This window comes from Lethenteron reissneri, chromosome 21 (assembly GCF_015708825.2).
Source record: "Lethenteron reissneri isolate LAM-NWPU_2019-01 chromosome 21, ASM1570882v1, whole genome shotgun sequence".
In the NCBI taxonomy this organism is placed as follows: domain Eukaryota; kingdom Metazoa; phylum Chordata; class Hyperoartia; order Petromyzontiformes; family Petromyzontidae; genus Lethenteron; species Lethenteron reissneri.
In genome coordinates, this window is record NC_083799.1 from 13462044 (window position 1) to 13488061 (window position 26018).

Here is a 26018-nt window from a genome sequence, read left to right on the forward strand (position 1 = left end):
TGACATGTAGCCTTGTTTGTTTACACATCAGTACAAGTCATCCTATATCTGTTTATGCTTTTTGTAACTTAATTATGATTGCATTATAATCGGTATAAGAATAATCTGCTCCAGGGAATGTATAATTTCAAATTGTTTCATATTTGTGCAATATTTTATGCTTCTCTTGTGAGAACAGTTGTATTGTGCCGACTTCTCTTTGCCTCATTGCTGTACTTTATTTTTTATTTATTTTGGTGGTCTTGGAGACTATCAGCGTCTCTTTTGAGTTTTCACCTGGTTAAACAAATAAAGTTGGCACCACCCTAAGAACGTCATCTGCCAACCTCACCCCTTGTCTGCTCTCCCCGGACGATGCCCAGGTGTGTGTTCCACTGCTGCAGTTTGTCCTGGGCTCACCGCTGAACGAGACAACTGCTGACCTCCGCTTCCACCCCAACTGGGTCACTGAAGCCCGGTAACGATGTGCATCATACTCGCATTGCAATTGTATTACCACCAGGGGGCAGCACTATCCTGATCTCGAGTTCTCACCTGGTTAAATAATTGAGCTTCAATTAAGAATGTGGTCATGTGGTTCATTTCAATTATTCCTATTACGCTTATTTACCCAGGAAAATTTCATTGGATCATGTTTTTCAGGAGGGTCCTGCCAAGTTTTTGCAGTCGTGGGCGATGATCGCTATGTCGATTCCACTTGAGTAATTTGCGGGGATTTTTTTTATAGTTGCCAAATTTGGACCACGACACCGGAACATGATGGCCTACTCTTGTGAATGACGTCACAGAGTCTTTTAATGTCGATTGTGCAGCAGATGGTGCGTAGTGTTTTATGGCTATGACAAGCACAGTATTAACCAGGGCAGCCACTGGATTTGAACCGTGAACCTCTGCAGCAATCAGAAAACTCGGTACCTTTGGGCCATATCACGACCTTTCACCCATGTGGTTGATGAGATGATGTTTTGTGCATTTGTCCAGGCTTGCCAGTGACCTTGACGCCCAATTTCCGACTGTCACTGGGTACGGGCTCGGGGTCGGCACGCGTGTCCTCCCGTGCCATGCAGCTTCGAGGCTGTGAGGTGATCGGACATCTGCTCCTGGGTCCTGACATTGCAGTGCTTGGCCTCCCGCTGACCTTGGGTACGTACGCCTTAAATGGAAGACATTAACTGGCAGAAAACAATCATTCCTTATCTTCACCTGCAATTGCATTTGACTTGTATCTGTTTACATATTAGTGCAACAGTCACCCTATATCTCTTGCATGGTTTATGTAACTTAATTGTTATTGTATAATGACGAATAGAAAAGTAATCTGCCAGAGCCAACTTGTGCTGCAGGAAATTTGTTATTTGACATCTATTTATATTTATTGAACAATTTAATTTTTTTATGTGTTATATTTGTTTTAGTTCTGAGTTCTATTTGCTTAATTGTTCGTTCGTTTCTCAATCCGCTTTTCCTGGTGAGGGTCGCGGCGGTAGCATGTTGAGTAGGACGGTCCAGACCTCCCTTTCCCTGGCAACAAGACTCAAGGTCTCCCTGGGGAATTCCCAAGTGTTCCCAGGCCTGCCTAACTGCTTCATTGTTGCGATTTATTTTCTTTGTTTGGCTTTTGTCGTTTTGGTGACCCATATCACTCTTGCAAATGAGACCATCCTGGTCCCTTGAGTTCTCAACTGGTTAAAGAAAATAAACTTAACTCGTAGGTATGTATCTATGTTGTGACAAAAGTGTTTCCTCGAAGCAGCCATTGTTGCTTCAAGCTGCAGCTTTACAATTGAAACTAAAAAAGCACAAAATGTGTAAATGCCCCATTACGTTTAGTGATTTGTTGTTATTGTGAATTTTTGTACGCAGGTTTTTGATTTAGGTTTATACAAAGTTTTGCTTTGATTCTTTGTGCGTGATGTCTTTGTCGATCTCTTTGCAGCGCCGCTGGCTAGCGTGCCGATCACGGCGGGGAGCTCGTTTACGCGCCTGGCCCCCACTCTGATTATGGCCACACACAACGCCCTCAGCATCGCCGGCAGTGATGTGCAAAGTGAGCAGCGCCTGCACGCAACACGCAGCAAACACAATACACACGCAGCACACACCACACACAGCACATGCAGCACACACAACACACCCAAACACAGCATACACAGCACACGCAAACGCAGTATATACAGCACACACAACACACGCACACAGCACATACAACATACACAACGCACATGCAACACACGTAACACACAACACATGCAGCACAATATAACACGCAACACACACAGCGCACACAACACACAACGCACACGTAATACACGCAACGCACACACAACATACACGCAACACGCATGCTCTCACATATACGCAGTGATTAAAACTAATTTCAATCATCGTGGTAATGCACGACTGTAATGAAGTCAGTGGTGGAGTTGTGATAGCACGTGCAGAATTCATTCTGTTGGAGGTGTCCCAACATACAGGGCTATGATGTGGCCACCAGCAGGTGATGGAATAGCAAGGAGGCAGATGACTTGTCTTCGTGAACAAAAATTCAACACATTCATCAAAAACACTGCCTTAAAAGGAAATATATATTTAGGAGACATTTCAGGCAATGTACCCTCTTCATCATAACACGTACGTATGGAGGCCATAGATAGATTTGGAGGCTATACCATACACGTTTGGGTCCGATAAGAATAAAAAAAATATATATATTAGTAGCTACTGAGTAACAGACAAACCCTTTAATAATAATACCAAATATTACTAAATAAACTAATTTGTATCAAAAGTAAAATGATAAAAATGTTGCTAGCACATTGCAATTTGGATATCCCTGTTGCAGTGAGGTTCACAAACCATAATTAGCATAATCCACTTAATAATGCATTCCTTGTCCCAATTATCATTGTCATTTCAATATGGTTGGAGAGGCGTTCACTATTTGTTAGGATCAAAGGGTCTTTCATCTGTTTTAAATTCCTGAACCTTGCAAGCAGGGTAGTGAAATTTATGGGTGACTATTTCTGTCCGTCTGCACATACTTAGACACCTTTCGCTCGACAATGTATCGTCATCATTACCACACCTCATTTCTGCAATCCTTGCTGTTGTCATTGCCAGGTTCGCTGGTGTTGCCGGTGTGGCATAAGCTCCTGAGCCACGTGGCAGCAGGCATCGAGTCAGGTAAAGGCAGACATTATTGTTATTATGCTTGTGTACCTAGGAAAGCCTCGCTGAGTTTCATGACGTTTTCAGCAGGGTCTTGCCAAGTTTTCACAGAAGGGGGGTGGCGATAACCACTACACATTCCAATGGGGTATTTTTGGTTAATAATTTTTTTTGGCTCATTTGATCCCAAAACACTGGAACGCAATTGGCCTACTCTTACAAATGATGTCACCGGATCTTCAACATCCACTGTGAAGCTGACCGCGTATGTTTACGTACCCGCCAATATAAGTCGTGGTAGACGCTGGATACTAACCGTGAACTCCTGCAACAAGCGGCAAATGTGCTACTGCTCGGATGTGGGGTATGCGTCAGCTACCCTCTCCCCAAAATGCAATTGTGTAATTGTGCTTGCTCAGGTGGCTCTTGGTGTGTGAATTCTCCCTGTGTGCGTGTGTGCATCTCTGCACTTGCGTACATATGCGGCATGGCTAGCTGGCAACCGCAAAGAGCGGCATGGAACGGACAATTTCGCACTACTGCTGATGAGCCTCCAGCATCTGGTGCGATCGGAGAACCTGCCTGCCTCCCTCTCCATGGTGAGCACAAATAACCCACTTCACCTGTGTATGTTCCCCAATTCATGTGTTTATCTTTCTGTCTCCCATCATTATTACAAGCATAGATACACATCATGGGACCTCCTTTGCCAGTACCAAAATATGAGAATAGGTTTTCCCCTTTTTTCTGGCAACAAAACAGGTGTTGAGATGTTGAAACACCAAACTGAAACCTTTTACAAGGAATCATGTCTGCATTAACCACAATACTTGTGGTCAGAATGCAAAAAAAAACATACTCTGATAATATATGCAGTCTTTTAAACTGATTTGTCCACACCAGAGACGCCAAAAGGCGTCCTCTAGTCTAACACTGTTTGAGACTAGGCTCGAAAGAAAGTTAGATCTCGTAAATATAAATGTGTCGTTAAACCCGCCACCACCCGACATAGGCCAATCAGTAACTTTGTCAAATAAACAAAACATGCCAATTAGTTATGAGTTCAGCACACCGGTGTGTGGGAAAGTAAACCCACAACATTTACAATTCGACTACGACGTTTCGCCGGTAATTACAACCAGCCTCATCAGGCGACAGCCAGAATTGTGTAGAAATCTTCCTATTTCTTAAATAGAGGGGGGTATTTTTACGGCTAATACACCCAGAAGTATTAACCTGAGTGGCCACTAGATTTGAACCGTGAACCTTGGCAACAAGTGGCAAATGTGTTACTTTTGGCCATGTCACCACCCTGGTCTCGGTCACGTGGTGTCTTAAGTTGACATGTCGTAAATGAGTGCCCGTGCACTTGCCTTGCTCCTTTTTGCAGTCCCTACTGGAGGCCACGGTGGCCGGGCTACCCAAGAAGGTTCTGGGCTCTCCAGCGTACCATGTGGCGAGCATGGACGTTATGCAGGTGAGCGCTTTGCCCCGGGATGTGGACAGCTGTGGGCAAGGAGATGACGGGTAGAGATGGATTGGAGACCGGTGGACATAGAGGAGGGTGGAGATAGAGGGGAAGAGGCTAGGCTGGCCGGAGACTGGTGGATGTGTGTGTAGGAGGGTGGATGTGGAGATTGTTGAACTTTTATTGACTCGTGTTAAGCGTTGACTTTGCTCAATGCTTTCTTTATTTTCTTTTGGGGGAAAATATATCCATCAAGTATTTAGCGGAATTAACCAAGATAAATCTTGACTTAAAGCTTTCGTGACTGCAGGAATTCATATTCTTTGGGTCTTTCGGTAAAGCTTTGTCGATAGAAAAAAAAATATCACGACGTTTCGATAGCAACACGAGCAATTGTCATCAGGTGACTCTACCATTAGGTTATTTGCTTTGCCCAGGATGCGACCTACAATACCACTGGGCTCCGTTTTAAAAGTTATCTTGGATAATATTCTTTGGGTCTTTCAGGTAAAGCCGCGTAGATAGAAAAAAAATATCACGACGTTTCGATCGCAACACAAGCAATCGTCATCAGGTGAATAGTTTTTTTTTCGCTGTGATTGCTTTACAGCTGGTGTAGTAGTTTTTACTGTTTTTTTTTGTATGTGTGTGTAGGGCACCTCTGCACTATTCCTTATTCAGATTCTTTTCCATGACAGCCTGCTGCAACTTGACTCAGCAGAGCAACGGTAAACACGCGAACATGCACAAATGCACATGCGCTCGCTTACGCTTAGCACATGAGCCTTACATCTTTTAAGAGCACACTGAGCTGTCGATTCAAAATATACTAACCTGGTGGCACTACCTCTCCAGTTTTCCTTACTAATTTTTTTTGCAATTAAATAATACTGTAATTTACTTATTTATCCAGGAAAGCCACACTGAGTCGTAGGACTATTTTCAGGAGAGTCCTGATCCTACATTGGGGTTTTATGTTAAAATGTTTTCAGCCAATTAACAAAGTGTTTGTGATACACGTGGATGGTAACTAGAGCACCCAGAGAAAACCCACGTCTTGTGCAAGGGGGCAACACTCTATTCCTGTACAGATGGACACAGATGGCGATTAGTCCACTCGCTATACCGCCTCCTCCTGGCTAGCCCGGGGTACGGCAACTCCTTGACGCCCAGGAGTAGAAGGGAGTTTCACACCATCAGTGCGATAATCCACCAACCTTCGCTGCTGCCTCCACAGCGCACGATCTCACGACAGGCAGCAGCCACCACCACTACCCGGCTATTCATAACAAAACCATTATACAGTATCGAGGTTATATACAGAGTGGCAAAAAATACCGTACTGCCTTGATAATACGAAACGAGTGAATCCAGTACTCTTTGGTTCTTTCGGTAAAGTCACGTAGGTATAAAAAAATAAAATTAATCACGACGTTTCGGGCACAACACAAGCGTCCGTCATCAGGTGGGACAACCACAGCAAGAAACAATTGCTGAAGTGGGCAAAAGGGCTGCTGTAACAAGAGACTATATAGGTAAGAGAAGGGGGGAGGAGCCAGGGAGGACAGATAGAGAGGGTGGTGGAGTGCTGAAGCTAAGACACATACACGGCAAAATGCCGGAGTGGGGAGGGGAAGTGAGCGGGGCTAAACCAGTAGTGATCATGTATAAGGGGGGCAGGCCTGTGCCTGCACTCATGCTCTCAAGGCACCGTGGTAGCGAAGATGTTAACTCCCTTGCCTGTTAGGTAGCTCATAGGTACGATCCCAACCTGTATATTTTGAGTTTGCATGTTCCCCCCGTGGTTGCGTGGAATTTTTTCTCCGGGTCCTGCGGTTTTTCCCTCCACGTTTACAATCAACATGCGTTTAGAGTATTTGGCTGCTATAAATTTCCACACGATGAGCCACTTCATTGAGCTATCATTTGTGTCCAGGTTGCTTCTGACAAGGAGATATATAGCTCAGTGGGCCTTACCTGGTAAAATACATTTTTCCTTTTTTTTATAGATTTCAGTTTTAATACAGGAGCAACATAGAGGACTTGCTATGCATAGCAATCAGCAGAACCTCCTGCAAAAAATTGGCAGGACCCTCCTGAAAAGAGTCAGACTCGTATTAAATAAACACTGCTGAATTTATGCACACTCAGAAAAGCCATGGGGCTTTTAGGTTGAGAGACCCATACATGAAGGAGACTTGCCCTGCTCATATATGTTGCTCTTCATTGTAACAATGCATTGATTACAATGTATTCGTACATACGATATGTGCATTGATTCGTGCTTGTAAGAATTGGTTATTTATGATTGATACAAGGTATACAAAATGTATAATCTCGTGTAACACTTCAGCTAAAGATATAAACAAAGGGGTAGAAACGAGATAGACCAAACAATACAAATTAGATGCATCAGAGAGGTTTTGTTTGGTTAGATCGCGTAAATATATAAAAGTGTCATGTCATTCGAACCCGCCACCACCCGACACAGCCAACTAGTAAGGGTTGTCACGTAAGCAGAACATGCCAATTCGTCACTAGTACAACACACCGGTTTGTTTGAGAGCCAAGCCACAACATTTACAATCTGAGTACGACGTTTCGCCAGTAATCACAACTAGCTTCATCAGGTGACAGCCAGATTTGTGGAGAAGTCTAACTATTTCGTTCCTTATATAGAGGCGTAGATGTGGTGACCATGCTTCTGCGCTCTTGCGCCAAGTGTGGGGGGGGGGGGATTACTGAGTCAACTACATTATGCATTATGTGAGCCCTTCGATCTTGTCCTTCCTGTCTATTGTGTATTAAAATAGCCGTACCAACGGTAATCCCTATTGAGGTATTCTGCCCTTTATAGGCATGCATTTTAATAATGTATTATTTGACGATTCGCTTCCACGCAGCACTAAGGCGGTAACTATCTGAACGGTTAAAATAATTTTTATTTCTTTCAATTTCCATAGATTATCTAATTTGTCTTGGCTCGTAGTCGCTAGTTTTGAGTGTCCTTGTTGACACGTGTGTTCTCCTACTGCTGACCGTTGTATTTGGGAGAAATTAATATTTCTCTGATGATATTTTAGTCTCGTGCTGATCATTCGTCCTGTTTGCCCAACATAATATTCACCACACGTGCAGTTAATCCTGTACACACCTTCTGTTGATAGCTTCAGTATTTTATGTACCGTGCCAAATGTGACTCGCATGTTTTGTTTTTCCCATCTGGCTAGTTTATCAGTTACTCCCGCAATGTATGGTATTTTGATCGTTTTAATTACTTGGGCAGTTTCAATGCTCGTGTTATTTGATTTGGTTTTGGAATTCAATGCCCTGTTGATTTGTGCATCATTGTAACCATTCATTTGAAGCGCTTCTTTGACATGTTCTATATTTACACGATTTAACCCAAAAAAGCTCTATGTATGATATTGGTCGCGAAAGCCTACGTGTTAAACTCACATATTAGATAGTCAAAAAGATACAAAAAATTTTTTTTTACTGAATTATATCCCGAAATCATGACACATGATCGTATCGATGGTTGGGGGCAGGAGTGTGTGAATCGTTACATGCCGAGTGCGCCTACACATGTGGGTTGCGGGCGCAGGCTGGAGTCGCTTCTGCACACGCTTGTTGGCTGCGTACTGGACGGGCCGGCGTCCCCCCTGGGCTTCAGCGCAGCGGTGCTGGGGCTGCTTGAGCAAGCCGCGGTGGGCACCACCCTGCCCTGCCAGCGCCTGTGCACCATTTGGGAGTTGGTGGTGCACCCTCTGACGGCCCGCATTCAGCAGGTGCGTGTGTGTGTGTGGTCTCAGGCTAGGTCGGTCTTGCACAGATGCCATATTTTACGTCCATCTGCTACAGCAGAGGTGGAGGGAATTCTAGCAGCACCTACATCTGCTTTATTGACCTGGTCAAGGCCTATGATACTATCAATAGGCCTGGGCTCTGGCTTGTTCTTCGTACTTACACAATCCCTGACTCTGCTCACATTAATTAAGGAACTAGATGATGGTGGGCAGTCACTACAGATGTAATATGGATAGTTACGCATCCAGAATAACATAGTTACGTAGCTTACATGATTTTCAAAACCCGTTTGCATGTTTGCATATGATTACAAGCAAATATGATTGGGAAATATGCTGTAATTAACCTTAATTAATTGTCTTAAGGAGGCGAATGAGCATAAAGCATAATAATGGTTGAACAATTATATAATAATTGTATAATTTATCATTAATTTGAATAAATTAGACCAGAATATAAAGTCATTTGTGAAATGTTTATTTTATTAAAATCGACTGGTGTATTCATTTATATGATTAATTAGTCCATGAGAGTACAGGTATACAGAGCCTTAAGAGACTGGCTCGATTAATGTGTGTGGTAATTTACTCACTGAACGTTGTCAGCTGCTGCGTAAATGAATACAGTACTGTAGTTATTGTCAAAGAGTTTATTTAATTCGCTTGGTGGTTTTGATTTTAAGTTATTGTTTTAGTGTTTAATATTTTAAATGTGTTAATACTGTTGAATGCCAGTAATTATATTGTTATTCATATGAAATAGTGGGTAGATAGAAAACCAATATCAGATTCACAGCAGAGATGTTGTCAGCCCGTGAGGCAGGGAGAAAACGGGCTAAAGTGAGAGTGTTACTTTTTGCATACAGGAGGTTCGAGCTGAAGTTCCATATAAAAAAAACACCACAAAGAAGTCTCTACGTCCATTGTTGTGTGCCCGTTGACACCTGAATTGACTAATTTTCTTTATTTTTAAACAATAAACGTGCAGCCACTGAACTAGACATACGCTCTACAATTCGATGTGCTACACATGCAATGTTTGACCAATTTCCACTTGAGTATTTAGAGAAGTACTCATTTAAGCTATACAGTTAATGCACCGATGGATAAAAAATCAGACTTGCTCTACTGTGCTGTACTGGCTTTTGTAAATATCCTTGAAACGTAATTCTGCCTCTTGTAGAGATGCATTGTTTCGCGAGAATCCCATCCACTGCAGTTCGATTGTTTGCCAATCTGTTGTGGGCTTCCTGTTAAGTGAACTCGGTATGTGCAGACGTGTATGTATTAGCACGCTGCGGTATGTACCCAGCAACGATTCGATTCCCAGCCATGGTTAATGTGAGTGGCAAGTGATATCATACCTGTCAACCCCTTATCAGCAGTGCCTACCTTATTACAGATCAATTCAGACCGTATTGGTCACCCCGTGTCCCTTATAAATCTGAAAATTCATCCTACAAAGTCTCATCACAACGAAGAAAAACAAATGGACTTTTTTTTGCCAGTATTGAAATGGCTGTATACCATATGGACTTGAAAACTCAATTTTCCTGTGCAAGAATACTGGTAAACCACATGGGTTGACAGGTATGTGATATCTTAACTAGGTCTGGGTCTCCCCTAGGTTAACTTTCCAATATGTGAAAACATCAGTGCTAGGGAAACAAGAGGTGACAGGATGTGGTACTGGCCAGACCACCCCCTCGCCAACAGCATTTACCCCAACAGACTGTGTCGGCAACATTGGAGATTTTTGTCTTTTGTGTGAACACTCGGATTGTGCTAAGGGTGGCAGGGTAAAGGGGCGAGTATGATGTGTGTGTTTACTTGTGTGGTTTTGTCTCAGACCAAGGAGGTGAACCAGGGAGATACGCTGGAGCACAACTTCACGGCACTTTACAAGGCCCTGCTTTTGCCCATCCAGTTCATCTTCCCAGCGGCCAGCCTACGTCCGGTACCACACCCACACTTGCATAGGATATTACTGCCAGTCTCCCCCTTAATTATATTAAAATCTAGATGAAATACATGGCACCCTAAATATATTTCCAGAAGTAGTTAACTCGGAGGTTCAATGCTTGCGGTTACACCTGACATCCTGAAAAGGTGTCTTTTAATGTAGCATCTCAACAACTTTATTTAGTGATGCAGAGGAGCGCATTGTTTTTCTCGATGTCTGTGTACAAGGAAAGTGCTTCAGAACCGGGCTGGACCAGCGATGGTTTTTTTTCCGGTAGTTGTTGGTGATCAGAGTGCGTGTGCGTCTGCAGGCCAGCTTGACGGCGGTGCTGCACAGCTGGAAGCAGCTATACCAGGCCTTCTCGTGCTGTGCCTCCCTCGTGTGCACCGCCGAGGCAAACGTGTGGTGCGAGGAGCTGTGCGCCCTTGCGTTGCCGCACCTGCATGTTGACCAGCTCGCGGTGAGCGTCCCAGTCCACCACGCCGATCGACGTCCAATGTTACTGAGCCCCGTGTGGCCGAGCCTTACTCTACTGCACTCTATGCTCTGCTGTTCAGGTGGGGAGAGTTAGCGCAGTCGTAAACCAAATAACATGCACGTTGAACTCGGCAACCTTGGGTTAAATTCTAGGCTGCGGCTAACATTGGTGGCGAGTAATATCTGAACTGGTCTTAGCTCCTGACTGTTGCCAACCCACACTGACCAGCGTGGTGAAGTTTGATTCACAATGGGTTTCTTTTGTCTTAATTTTGGAGCTTTCAGTGACTGCAGGAATTATTCTTTGGTTTTTTCGGTGAAGTCACGTATAAAAATAAAATAATAAATTAAATAAGAGCATACGACGTTTCGATTGCAACACAAGCAACCATCATCAGGTATAATGAAATAGCGACATAGAATATAACCAGAAAACTATAGACAGACATAAGCAGACAGATATCACCAAGATACATAGAGAGAGCAACCCAGGTACAGAGAGAGGTGATCGTCTCTGTGGGGTGGCCTTAAATAGACAGAGGGGGGCAGAGGCAGAGAGAGGGAGGGGGTAGGGAAAACATTTACATGTCAATGAGTACGAAGGGAGGGGAGTAAGGTAAGCAGGCTTAGAGGGAGACAGAACACACTAAATTAAATAACCTAGCAAAGTATCGAAATGTTATGTAAAACGACACAGACCGACTCTCTGTGTCGTTTTACATAACATTTCGATACTTTGCTAGGTTATTTAATTTAGTGTGTTCTGTCTCCCTCTAAGCCTGCTTACCTTACTCCCCTCCCTTCGTACTCATTGACATGTAAATGTTTTCCCTACCCCCTCCCTCTCTCTGCCTCTGCCCCCCTCTGTCTATTTAAGGCCACCCCACAGAGACGATCACCTCTCTCTGTACCTGGGTTGCTCTCTCTATGTATCTTGGTGATATCTGTCTGCTTATATGTCTGTCTATAGTTTTCTGGTTATATTCTATGTCGCTATTTCATTATACCTGATGATGGTTGCTTGTGTTGCAATCGAAACGTCGTATGCTCTTATTTAATTTATTATTTTATTTTTATACGTGACTTCACCGAAAAAACCAAAGAAAGGGTTTCTTTTGGTATAATTCTGTAGGTGTAATGTTGATTAGAGCCACCCAACAAAGCCAACCAAAGCAAGTTGTCACGTGGGCAAATGTGCCACCATAATAGTTTTTCAGCAAACCGCAATGTTGAAAAACAAGCACAGCCTAATTAGCATGAGCTCAGATCTTAATTGATAGTGCTTCCTGATCTGGATCCTTAAGTAGATCCCATCATGTCATCAGAACAGCCATACAAGTGAATCGCTTTGAGAATAAATTGATTGCTGATTAATTTCATTATAATTTACAAGGTTTAAAATAGTGTAAAAAAACTGCATCTGTTTAATGATTGATGAAAATAGGCCATACTTAATTATGTTTAGGTGTAGTGTGCTAGTTATACTATAATTTAGTATAAATGATACTAAATTATATATAAATTATACCAAATTATAGTATCATAGCTCTAGCATTTCAAGTTAAAGCAATATATTATTTGATTACAATAATGTAAAAACTAGCAATATATTGAATGAACCTTACCAAAATATTGTAATTAACAAAATAACTGTTTCACCTGAAACATGGCTCGCACAGCGTTGTTGTAAGCCTTGTCCAACAATGTATAGACAAAGGCCTATCAATTATAACTGCACATTATTGCATTACTTTATAGTACTGTTCACTCAATTGCACCACACTGTAACGTGTTGCACTGTATCAAATCCAACTGCACTGCATCGCACACTAGTCTGCATGGCGCTGCACATCGCTTGTTCGGCACTCCGCTGTGATGCACTGCGTTATAATCCCATTAATGGTTTGTGTACACATGGCCCATGCACCGGAACTCATTACTCAATTTGGAGCTCTGCTTCAGAGTTCCATGCTACACTCATAAGGATATATGCCTGGTTGGGTCTTTGGATGAGTGACCACAACGTTTTGAAAAAAAATTGCAAAGGAAATACACCTTCACATTTAGCGTATTGATAATATTTTCACTTTACAAGTATTTTTTTGCGTAGTTTATAATAATGTCATCACCTCACATCCCCTGAGCAGTGCGGTCACCCCATTGTGGACTCCGTATCATCACCCTCCTCACCTCTCCCTCCACAGCACTGGCATTCTCTGCGTGCAACGGCTCACCTGGTGATCGTGATGCTCGCCAACTTCGACTTCTCCGCTCTGGCGCAGAATCGGGCTGCCACGGACAGTTCCAAAGGTGAGCTTGCTACCCTGCCCGTAGGGGTTGCGTGCCCCATCGCCCCCACGGGTTTTCCCTCAATCGCGTGGAGGCTGGCTCACGGCATGTAATTGTTCATGAATTCTTGGATTCAAATTCATTGCTACACTTGGGTTGAATGTTTAAAATGGTGGGTATAAGAATGCATTGTTGAAGTTATGCAAATGTTAGATTTCTGCCAGGCGGTGTTGGTGGCTAGGTGGCGAGGGGTTTGTGGATCGCACAAATGTTGTGAAACTCCCTTCCCATGAGTGCTGAGGTGCCATACCCTGTCTTACCTCATAAGGCAGTCTGGCAAATGTGGACCAATCTCCATCTATTGGCTCTCTGCAAGAATAGAGTGTTGTTGCCCTCTCCTATGTGTGGGTTTTCTCAGAGTGGTCCTGTTTTTTCCCATATTCATGAAGTTAGCCAAACATCAAAATTTAGGCCCATAGAGCTTGGGAAATTGTTCTTGGGCCTCTGAATTTACAGAAACTGTGCATTCCAGATATGCAACTTTAACTTTTTTCTGCTTATGAAACAAAACAAGACAGGAAAAATGACACTGAACAGAAGAAACAGACGATTCAAACGTGACAGTATAAGCTGGACGACAAAATACATTTCTTAAATTTGAATTGTAGCTCCCAATCATCGGAATGAATTGAATCGTGGCAATAGCGAATCATGGCATGTCCACCGTGTTCCACCCCCCCCAAACGCCAGGGTGCCTGAGCCCCGTGTGTCCTCGCCGGGTGAGGAAGGACTCCCTGGGAAACCTGAGCTCGCTGATCACTTTGCTCGCAAGGGCCATTGAGGCGTTCGGCAGTACTGCAGCAACGCCGGCGACAGTGGAGACAGCGCAGACCAAGCTTTGGGCGACAGGCGCGAAGTTGGTGGATGCGGCGGCTACGCTGCTTCGCCGATTGCAGACGTCGTCTGAGATCCGGGCGGCTATGACCATGATGGTGCCTCCCATTGCCAGCCTTTACGCACAGTGAGCATCTCGAGGATGATCGCAATTACGGGGTATTTGGGGTGATTTTTTTTTCATCCTGTGAGTTGTTGAGTTGCTGTCTTGTGTTAATGCACTCAACTGTGTCCCGTTTCTAGGAGTGGGAGAAAGGGCCATCGTTACAGCCCCCTGCTGATGGGCAAGGTAAGACGTCACACTACGAACACGTGTGCGTGCATGTGTCGGTGCCGGTTTGTGGCTTCAGGTTGAGGAGCCAACAAAGTCTATCATCTTGGGTTTTCCAGTCTAAGATGACACATGCAAAAACTTAAATGGTCTGGCAGTGGCTTCATCAGCACTGCTTTCTTCAACAGGCGGGCATCCATAACCCACGCATGTTCCCAGGAATCGCCACTACCACACGCTGCCTTTGTGTTTAAATTATCAATTAGTTCACCTGCACAGCCATATCAGCTGAGACTGGAAAACCCAAAGAGGACTTTTTTGCCTCCTCCTACTGTTTGACCTCTCGGTTTTTCCGAGTGTCTTCATCATCGGCAGTGGCGCTGCAGGGTTTGATATGTCTGGTGGTGGATGGCCTCCAGCATTGTGGGTTCATGCTAAACGAACCGAAGTGCAACATTCAGCCCTCCCAACGCATCATACACCTCGGACTGGTGTGGGATACGAAGTGGAAGGCCATTGTTTGTGCGAGAGGAAAAGTGGGAACAGCTGGTGCACGTGATAAGGAAACTATGCTCTCACATGGCGGGTCCACCGCCAGGGTCTTCCCCGTGGTGCTGGGACACATGGCGGCAGCTATAAACTATTTTTTTCTCCTGGTAAGGCCCACTGAGCTATATAGCTGTTTCTAGAAGCAACCTGGCCACAAATTATAGCTCAATGAAGTGGCTTATCATTTGGAAATCTATAGCAACCAAACTCTCTAAACTCAAGTTTGGTTCTTGGACCTTCTGGCTGTGCAGTTAGGGCCAAACGAGGTGACCTACCAAGTCGCCCAGACCTGTTGTCCTAGAGGGGCAATTGGTGCCAGGATCTGCCGGAATTGAATTTGTCAGTATGGCTGTTGAGAGGGCATGCTTTTCGGCTCTAGGGCTTAGCAAGTCAGTGCATGATTTACTCTTGCAATCTCGACATCAGTCAATTTGGCAAGGGTATAACTCCTATTGGTGACAATTCTGACTTTTGGTGTAAGTCACACAGGGTTCACCCGGTGACATGTGGCCTTGACTGGGTAGCCCAGTGCAGGGTAGACCAGTTACAGAAAGGGCTCTGAATTCCCCCACTCAAAGGTGAGAGCTGTGGCGATGACAGATTTTCACGATAAGTATTCGGGGAAATCGGTTGTGACATCCTAAGTGACATCCATACTTCTCCGGCGATGCGCCTGGAGCACCTGCTGCACCGATAAATAGTTTCCCGTGGAATCTGCACCTCACACTGAATGTGCTGTGCAACCTCTTTTTAAGGGACAGCCATTACTCTAAAGTAAAACTTGTTGTTTGAAAGCTGATCAATTGGGTCATAACAGAAGCAGCATCATCATCAGAGTGCATAATCGGCCTATCATCATCAGAAGCAGTTTCAGCATCATCAGTACTGTAGTGTCATAATATAGCCTCTAGCGCGCTGTGAAGGCAAGTGCTGTTCACGAGCATCAATGACGGCCAACAGGGGAAATGGGGGTGTAACAGCACCATGCCTGACTGCCTTAAAAAAAATATTTGTCTTTTACCAGGTAAGGCCCACTGAGCTATGTAGCTCTTTTTCAGAAGTGACCTGGCCACAAATGACCACGGGGAGCCGGGATGAGTAGCTGGTACTTTGAGTAAACATCAGAATTTGGAAGACAAAGGCAACCGGGCGTGGTGTTGACCACCCACCTCCTCATGTGATGTGCCGGTCTTCATAGTTGCTCGCTCACAGAACCTTTCCCTAATCGTCTGTTAAGGCAATATGGGGGATCTTTGTGTTTACGCCCATACTGCTGGCTCACTAGTCACTGTAGTCAGCCAGTCAAAATATGGATTTGTCCTGTGACCTGCCAAACAAGCCTTTGTGATGGCAACTGACCTCTTTCGATTTGATTCAAACTGAAAATTGAAAACTTAATTGCTGAAATAAGCCACAGTTTTGCTGTTTCAGTACCAACACCCTCCAAAGCTACCCAGCCACTTTAATTTGAAGCGATGTGAGCGAGCGAGTCCCTCTTCGTTTCCAACAATACAGAAAACGTGATGCAGTGTTAATCGTGGCGAGGAACAAGAAACGCCGGGTTGCTAATTGCGCCGTCTTGTTCGGCCCCACGTGTGTCGAATAGCTGCCTGAGCTGTGGGAGGTTGTGGCAGGCCTCCTGGAGGGCCCGTCGGCGGGACCTCACGACGACTCGCTGCTGCAGCTCCTGTCACCGCTGCTGTGCCACACACTGCCTCACCGGACCCCTGCTGTGCGATCGCGCGCTGCACAATTTTGGGACGCCACCTTCGGGAGGACGAAAGCGCCTTTGAACTACCCTGAGCAGCTCAGGTGCTTGGAGCGTGTGCGTTCTGGGACACGTGTGGTGTGACGCAGGGGGTGTGTTCGTGTGAGACAAGGGAAGATGGTGTGACACGGGGGGTACTGTCTGGCTTCTCACTCATACTTTCCAGATGAAAAACCAAAAAAACCTATTAAAACTTTTTATTTTACCGAGTAAGACCCACTGAACTATGTAGCTCTTTTTTAGAAGTGACCTGGCCACAAATGATTTTCCAATGAAGTGGCCCGTCATATGGAAATGTATAGCAGCCAAATACTCTTAAACGCATGTTTCAGGATGTGGAGGAAAAAACCCAAGGACCTGGAGAAAAATCTACATGGCCACAGGGAAAGAGATATGCAAACTCCAAATATACAGGCATCAAGGGTTGGGATCGATCCCATGCCTTCTTGCGTACTAGGCGAGGTAGTTAACATCTCGCCACCATGGAGCCCATTTAATTTCTCCTTTCGGGCAGCGGTCCCCAACCTTTTGGCACCAGGGACCGGTTTGGTGGATAACAATTTTTTCACAGACCGGGGGGTGTTCATCATTGAAAGAAGCTCTCCAGCGACGTTTGTGTTTTACTCATTGTGGCTCGGGGTTATAGCTTGTGGGCTTACCAAAACTGTGACTGAGACAAGTGCGCAGTGCGGGAAAGAGGGGCGGACAAAAGTGGTAAATAATATAATGAGCGGGCCACGCGCGGACTCACCGCTCACCACCTCCTGCTGTGCGGCCCGGTTCCTAACAGGCCACGGACCGGTACCAGTTCCTTGGTCCGGGGTTTGGGGACCCTTGCTTTAGGGGACTATTTGCGTTGGCCAAACGCAAGTTTTTGGTTTGGCATACCTGTTCACCTTTGTCTCGCCAGTGTTGGTAGCAAAGCCACCACATTTCCGTTGCTTCAGTGCACATGCACGAGCTTATTATGAGGGTATAGGCTGTCTGAATGAGGCAGCTTGTCTGTGCCGCTGTCATGCACTTGCAACATGTTCATGGGAACCCTGCTGTGCACTGTTCTCAAATAGCAGCCGCCGCTTAATCGTGTGACATCTGCGCTCATTATATATTTTGTGTATGTTGTTTATTGCTTGTGTGAACAGCTGCGATTCGTGTGTCTGTGAGTGTGTGCATATCTTGTCTGTACTTGGATGTGCCTTGCTATGAAATATTTATCCATTTTCTTGCTCAGTGTTTCTTTAAGCATTCAGTTTGATGATTAATTTAAAATAATCATTAGCCAGTGTGGAGAATATAAATAACAAAATACATAAGCAGACAATGTCTCCTTCACATATCTATTAAAATAAATTATGTTTTACACAAACCATTATTTTGAGTTATTTATCATTTGATTTTGCATAAAACTAAGACCCATATATTAAAAAGAAGAGTTCTTGCCTATAACATTTGGCAGTTTGCCAGCATTGATTCAAGCAATCCTGACTGCTGATGAGACTGCGTGTTGAAACTGGTCCAGAGTTTGCTCGTGTTGAATCAATGCTACTAAAATTATGCACTCAAAGAAGCCCCGTGTGGCTGATAAATGTGGATATGATAATAGGTTTTTCCCCTTTTTTCTGGCAACAAAACAGTGGTTAAGATGTTAAAACACCAAACTGAAACCTTTTACAAGGAATCATGTCTGCATTAACTACAATGTTTATGGTCAAAATGCAAAACAAAAACACTGATAATATATGCATTGTCCTTGAAACTGATTGGTCCACATCAGAGACAGCTTTCTTTTGAGCCTCGTCTCAAACGGCATCCTCTGTATCAAGAAGACTGCGTCCTTAAGAGGAAAAATATCTACTGGGCGAGGTTTCGGGCAATGGTCCTTCTTCTTACCACATTTAGAGAGGCCAAAGAGCCATGGTGAAGAGTAGTTGGAGATACACAATGGGGCCTGATAAGAATTGCATTTTACAAATATTTTCTGATTAAGTTTAAAAATGACGTGTGTAGTTACCTATTACTAGATATTGTGTAACAGAAAAACTCTCCGATAATCAAAAATGTATTCCTACAAACTCATTTGTAGTAATATTAAAACATGTTGTTGGCACATTATATTATCGGCAATCCTTTTGCAGTGTCGTCTCTTATTATATATTTATCACATTAATAATTCACGTAATTACATAGACTTGTTGATGCAGGTCATCATTAATAGATTAATCCTTGACGTCTTGATGAGGCTAACGATGTGTGTGCATGCTTGCTGTATATTTGGAGTTTGCATGTTCTCCCCGTGGTTGGGTGGATTTATATTTTCCCGGTCCTCTGGTTTTTCCCTCCACATTTAGAAACATGCATTGAGATTGTTTAGATGATGTTGCTACTATAAATTGCCGCATGATAAGCCACTTTGTTGAGTGATCATTTGTGGCCAGGTCGTTTCTGAAAAGTAAGTTTATACCTCAGTGGGCTTTGCATGGTAGGCTGGGGATGGTTTCGTTTTATTTGTATGTGTGGTGGTGGTATCGGGGTATGCACACGTATTTTGGTGATTTGTTTGCCTTTCTTGTACTTTCCTGTACTTTGCACAACTATTTTGTTTTTGTATTGTTTGTTATGGCATTCTTACCCCCATGACCCGACTGGACATTTTTTGAAAAAGAGCTTTATAGTTCATCGGATTCCTCCGGTATAAATATTCTGTTTCTGTGTGCTGACGTGGCTGCTGCGCAGGTTGGTGATGCAGCGCCAGCGATCTCTGCTTGCGTTGCCTGGTGTGGAGCTCACAGACGAGGAGGCACGCTCCGCCCCGCTGCTTGACGACTCGAATGATGACGACGACGACAACGACGCTGTTGCTGACAAAGGGGACTCCAATCGCTTCGCTGTCAAGGTGCAGCAGCCAGCATTAAATGTTGGCCCATGTAGAGCCCTTTTTGTCATTCTACTGTGGGATGGGCTCATGCCATGGGGAGACATGGGTGTTCTTAACTGTACTGTGAAGGATGCACCTCCGATTAGCATGGTAAGCTATGTACGGTGTGAAATAATTTCAACATACTTATATAAACAATTGGAGAAAATTCTCCTTGCAGAAATGCTGCCGAGCCCTACACAAGAGGGAACGGTGTTGTCAGTGCCATGCCTGACTACCCTTTGTGTGCTGCACTGGTACACAAGACAATGCCAAATACCACTTGACACTGATGGGCATGGTTGGGAATCTTGCCAAGCTCACGGGGATTGTCGTGCAATGCACAAATCACTGCTTCACCACTCCGACACACAACCCTTGATAAAGACGAAGACAAAGATCCCCCGTATAGTCTTCACAAACTGTTGGGGCAAGTGCTGTTAGCGAGTAGTACCAATGATGGCTGACACGGCACACGAGGTGGCAATGTTTACACACCACACCAGGTACTCATCTGAGGCTGAGTCGACCTAGGGGAGGCCCAGGACCAGTTCAAATATTCGTCACCGATGTTGGCCGTGAGCGGGAATCGAACCCGGTTCACCGGGTTTGTAGCGCAATGTGCTAATCACTGTGCCACAGCTCCCCACACACCACATTACACACACACACCATGACACACCACATTACACAACCGTGTATTATGACCAATGGTTAGTCAAAGAAAATCTGCCCATTGTGAACCTTTCATAAAATGTCGCTTGAATTGTTCTGTCGGTTACTTCTGAAGCTGATTTCAAGACATTGGTATCGCATTGCATCATCTCATTTGTACACTCCGACAGCAGGAAGCCACAGTCCAGGATGGTCGGCATCCCACGGAGACCAGCGTAAAGGAGGCACAAGCGATCCACAAGGAGACACAGCCAACCATTCCCACACCTGTTACCCCAACCCGTAATAAGACCGCCATAGCTACCTGGGCCTCTCCGTGCCTGCCTGTGGAAAAGGCAGCCACACCGAAGGTACACGCTCGTTCACGCACACGTACGTACGTGTGTGTTTGTGTGCAGCTTGGCATGCCCAAGCAGCTTCTGTTTTTATGGATAGCGGGCACTAAACCAGCACGGCACAGGCGAGAGAAGAGAGGGGCCGATGTTGTGCAGAAGGATCTGGAACTCTGGACTTGCTGAAGACTGGTATAAGCAGTGTCAAGATCCGCCTCTGTGTAGAAGGCTTGTGAAGGACGTTACTTGGCAGTTAGAGGCAGTTGCCCTCTTATCAACAGCGGAAGGCAGAGGGGTGACGCTCACAACAATGGCCGGGCATCTAAAACCCAGCAGGTTGGCACAGTGGGGAACACAGATGGGGTGCATCTGTCAGTAATCTCAGTACCTGGGTCGGTCCTCTGACCTGTCAGCAAGCCGTTGACAGTTCAATTAGCCTCAAAAGTGCGCCTAGCCTGGCACAAGCGCTGTGGTGATGTCACTCACTTTGAGGCGAATATCAGTTTTTGTTGTTGCAGCCTGGCAAGCGCCCACTTGTTTGCCACTAGGACTTCTTACAAGCCATTTAAAAATGAAACTTCACGGCAGTTTGAACTGTCACATTTTGGGGTCACGATTCTGTTCAAAAGTAGGTTATTTTTGTCTTCTTTTTAGTGTCAGTCCGTTTCTGGTTTTGTCATTACAAATGTACCACGAAAATGGATAATAGGCAATACGTTAAGATAAAGACAATGATCTTTTTAACTGCAAGAAACCAGAAATATTTGCATCTGTAGGTCTTTTCGGCAGCATTTGTTTACGTGGGCAAACTCTAACCTTGTTCAAACTTTCTAAGCTTCTTCAGCAGAATTTGGTATGTTAAACATTTCCTGCTGGGTATATGCATGTAATGTTATATGCCGGCCCTTCCACAAACACTGCAGGAACTGTGTTGTGCAGCAGACAAAATGTTACAAAATATAAGTTGTCGGTTATGATTTACACGTGCTGTTTTGAAAATGTCAGTGTTTTTCTGAACAGCGTTGGACTCCATTTGAGCCCGTTAATTTTTGAGGCTCTTTGAAAAAGTGTTAATTGGTTAAAACGGACTGTTGCTGTGCCACGCGCGCTGTGCTGCACAACAGGCAAGCAGCCTGCAGTCGCCCAGGACAGTACGCACACGCCAACGTGTTCAGCTCGAGGAGGAGAGCTCCCAGGACTTTGTGTTCATCCCCCCGCCAGCTACAGCTGCCAGCCGATCCCGTGTGCTCACAGAGCATCAGAAGGAGGTGCTGCGGACCAAGAGGTGCTGACTGACCCGTACAATGCACATAATGTCTATGCATAATGGCCATACATGATGTACATACATTATGTATGTTGATTTAACTGTGAATAACCCAACCAATAATAGATATCGATTGTAATTTATATGAATACATTAATCTTCCCCCCCCCCCTCTTGTCCCCCCGCGGCTGATTGGCTCGCAAGAGACGACATAACATCTATCCCTCTAATACCAAAACAGGAGGATTTGTTTACAATTCTCACTGTCGCCTGATGAGGCTGGTTGTAATTACCGGTGAAATGTCATACTCGACTTGTAAATGTTGTGGGATTACTCTCCAACACACCGGTGTGTTGAACTTGTAACCAATTGGCATGTTTTGTTTACGTGACAAACCTTACTAATTGGGTGTGTCGGGTGGTGGCGGGTTTAGCGATTCGCGATCTAATCCAAAAACCTCTATTATGGATAATGCACAGTTTAGCATTCCGTGTGTCATGATACAGGTTCACCATACCATACCAATCAGTTCTGGGTATCACAACAATTCGATTTGAAATTTCGTTTGGGATATGGGCACAGGTGCATAGTCTTGGGAATGGTAAATGCTTTGGCTTCATACAAGTCGATCTTGTAGATGATTGTGCGCTTTGCCAATTCCTCGCAGACATAACCGGCTATCTGCATGAACGATGCCTAACTGACCACATGTGAACTGGAATGCACTAACTTCAAGGCCACCAGTCCAAGCGTATGGTGTGAGAGAGCGTGGTACGCAATGCATGGCATCACACTCTCTGCCTCCGCCTGTCTCTTCTCACCCTTGCTTCTTGCTACGTTCCCTCCCCCACCGCCCATGTCCCACCATTGGCGAGCAGGGTGGACATACCGACCATGTACAACACACTGGACGCCTCTCAGGACTCCACCATGTTTTCTCAGCTGTCCGGCACGCAGGACTCTGAGTGAGTACTCTGCCCCCACGTCCACACGCTCACGGCACGGACCATCGTCATTATCATGATCATCACCACACATCTTAAACACTCCTTACCCTGCCTATTAAACTAGTTATATCCATGGCAAGGTGTTAATCTCAATTATAATAGTATTTTTTTTATCCTCTCGCATTGTAAGCATTATCTTGCCCTCTGCCTGCTTTTACAATTCACTGATCTTTAGCATTTAGAAATTGAAACACTGCCTGAAATGGAACAAATCTATAATGGGAGATGTAAACATGTTAAATATCTGTGACCTTTTTGCGAGTATCCAAATTGATTAACAATAAGAATCGGTTTTACTATTACTAGCAATGAAACAGGAGGTGTTAACGCCAGATAGATATTCTTTGTATTCTTCAGGTCTTTCGGTAAAGGCACGGGGATAGAATAATAATAAAATATCACGACGTTTCGATCGCAACACGAGCAATCGTCATCAGGTGAAAAAATATAGCGGGAGAGCTGCTGAAGCAGGATGTTATATAGGTTTGAGATGGGTTTAGCCCAAGGGTAAGTGGGTGGGGCTAGAGATGGAATTTGCGTGTAAATGTAAGATCGGAGAGCAGATATACATCCACGACGATGCAGCTGTGGAGGTGGCCATTGTATTGTGAGAGATTAGAATGTCAATGTAAGCGAACCACCGCAACGGTGGCTGTGCTAGTGAGACATCCAGCTCGTTAAAATACGAGGGACACCGCCAACTCGAGGACAAGAAGCAACGGTGGCTGTATTTGTTATTACAAGCTTTCGTGACTGCAGGGATTCATATTCTTGGTTCTTTCGGTAAAGTCACGTAGAAGGGAAATAATAAAATAATAAAATAAAACATCGTAAAATAATTCTCATGACGTTTCGGCCACAACGCAAGCAATCATCATCAGGTGTGGATTTCACACATGATGATTGCTTGTTTTATATTTATATTATTTTATTATTTCCCTTCTACGTGACTTTACCGAAAGAACCAAGAATATGAAACGGTGGCTGTGTTAATGAGACATTTAGCGTGTATGTAACTCCGACAGCCCTGTTCTTCACCTGAGGACGGCTGCTTGCGTTGTAGTGGAAACGTGATAATTTTATTTTATTATGTTTTATTTTTACGTGACTTTACCGAAAGAACCAAGAATATTAATCCATGCAATCACGAAAACTTTAAATCGAAAAATTTTTTGTCACCATCTAACTTTTTAACGTGTGGATCTGGCTTCTTCTTGGAAAGGAGGTTGAACTTGGAAATCAGGCTATCTTTGCATTTAGCTGACATTTATGCAGCTGAAGAGGCTGTCATGTTATCTACATGGCCCCAATCAGATGTAGACATTTTTTCTGTCAATGTTAAGTGTGATTGCAAGAGAGTCTTGTCATAAATTGTCTCGTTCAAATCAGAGCAATAATATTCTCTCTGAGATCAGGGCTAGGCCGGCCCTGAACAAGATCCGTTCAGCATTAGGAGAAGTGACAGCAGCAGATGTCAGATACCCTTTGCAAGGCATCAAGTCTGCATTAACCACATATTCTTGTGGCAAAACATGCAAACAAACATGCTCTGATAATATATGCTTAAAAATATTTAATATATTAACATAATACGTCACCTTTTATTTGTTTTTACTTTTTGGCTTTACTTACTTTTTCAGGAAAGCCACACTGAATTATAGGACTCTTTTTTTTTAGGAGGGTCCTGTTTTGGGTTTATATTTTATTTTAAGATGTTTACAGCCAATTAATGGTGAGTGTTTATACATGCTAGAGGAAACTGGAGCAACCCGGAGAAATCCTACGCATTTGATGGTGCAACACCATCCCATTGCACATGGAAAGAGGGGGGGCGATTATTCCACTTGCTCTACTGCCTTCTTGACAGCCATGGTATGGCACCTCGATGACCACTAGAAGGGAGTTTCACAACATATCAGATCGACCAACACTTGAACTAAAACTATTTTTATGTTACCATGCATACTATTTAAACTATAAAATACTATTTTTTTTACCAGGTAAGGTCTACTGAGCTATAGAGATTCTTTTCAGAAGTAACCTGGCCACAAATGATAGCTCAACGAAGTGGCTTATCATGTGGAAATGTATACCAGCCAAATACTCGGAGAAAATTCCACATGACCATGGGGAGAACATGCAAACTCCACGTATACAGGCGTCAGGGTTGGGATTGAACCTACGATGTCCTGCCTACCAGGCGATGTAGGTAACATTTTGTCATCGTGCTGGATTACAGGTGTGCGCCATCAGTGCCCAGAATAGACGGTGTTAGTGATGAATGTGAGTTTTTGTGCTTGTGGTACACTGACAACGCAGCATCACCAAATAAATATTTTATTGTTCAGAACCAAAATAAATAGTTACACATGGTAGCCAGCTGATGATTTATAAACACTGAAGCCTATGCTGTGGTTGGGGCTTGAGGACTGGAATTGATAAATGGCTGCCGTAGCCCTGCCTGTAGATGTTTTGACCTGACGGTAGTAGGTGTGTTTTAACCGGTGGCTGTTGTTGAGTTTGACAAACATTAGCTTGACTTGCGTGTTCCATGACTGGTTCTGCAGGAGCAGTGGGTCCTGCCCTCTCACACACAAGACTCCGATATTCGCCGGTCAGATGAATGCGGATGAGACGGCTGTGAAGAGGGTGGTGGAGACAGGAGCCATTGCAGAAATAGAGTCAACGGACACAACAGTGGATGAAAATAACCACACTGCACTGGTGTCAAGCGGACACTTGAATGGAAGCGCCGACAACGCTCAAGAGGTGGTGCAGTCAACACCGTGTGGTAAAGACGAGATCATCAATAGTGCCAGCAGCAAAGAGATTGAAGTAAGTTCCTCATGCGTGGACGACAAAGCGCAGGCCCCTCCGAGTGGAAACGATGCTCCAGAATGCGACGCTCACAACGGAGAGGCCGAACCGGAGCTTCTGGGCTGTAATGGCAGCACAGATAAAGATGGAGCGAACCTGGATTCGGACGGGAAAGCAATGGGGCTTGCAGTCGACACGGAGGAAGCCAGTGAAGATAATGTGGCTGTGGGCCCTGCCAACAGCAGCAATGAGTCGATAGAGATGGTGGCTGGTACCCCGCCAAAGCACACTCCGGGAGAGCGAGCCCTCCCCACTCTTGGCAGCCAATCGAGAAAGACGTTTCAGGAGT

General features: G+C 44.6%; 1 protein-coding gene across 1 annotated transcript in view; it reads left to right on the forward strand.

Annotated features, from left to right (window-relative positions):
* The window catches only part of RIF1 (replication timing regulatory factor 1), a 49065-nt gene that overhangs the window by 11136 nt on the left and 11911 nt on the right, over nucleotides 1-26018 (forward strand). Inside the window, 20 exon segments of the mRNA XM_061555878.1 lie at nucleotides 363-416; nucleotides 418-457; nucleotides 982-1143; nucleotides 1937-2047; nucleotides 3121-3183; nucleotides 3664-3767; nucleotides 4559-4645; nucleotides 5291-5364; nucleotides 8244-8427; nucleotides 10295-10402; nucleotides 10719-10868; nucleotides 13090-13195; nucleotides 13925-14195; nucleotides 14312-14357; nucleotides 16495-16700; nucleotides 19390-19549; nucleotides 20416-20595; nucleotides 21702-21862; nucleotides 22724-22810; nucleotides 25420-26018. Coding sequence (XP_061411862.1) covers nucleotides 363-416; nucleotides 418-457; nucleotides 982-1143; nucleotides 1937-2047; nucleotides 3121-3183; nucleotides 3664-3767; nucleotides 4559-4645; nucleotides 5291-5364; nucleotides 8244-8427; nucleotides 10295-10402; nucleotides 10719-10868; nucleotides 13090-13195; nucleotides 13925-14195; nucleotides 14312-14357; nucleotides 16495-16700; nucleotides 19390-19549; nucleotides 20416-20595; nucleotides 21702-21862; nucleotides 22724-22810; nucleotides 25420-26018 — 2953 coding nt within the window.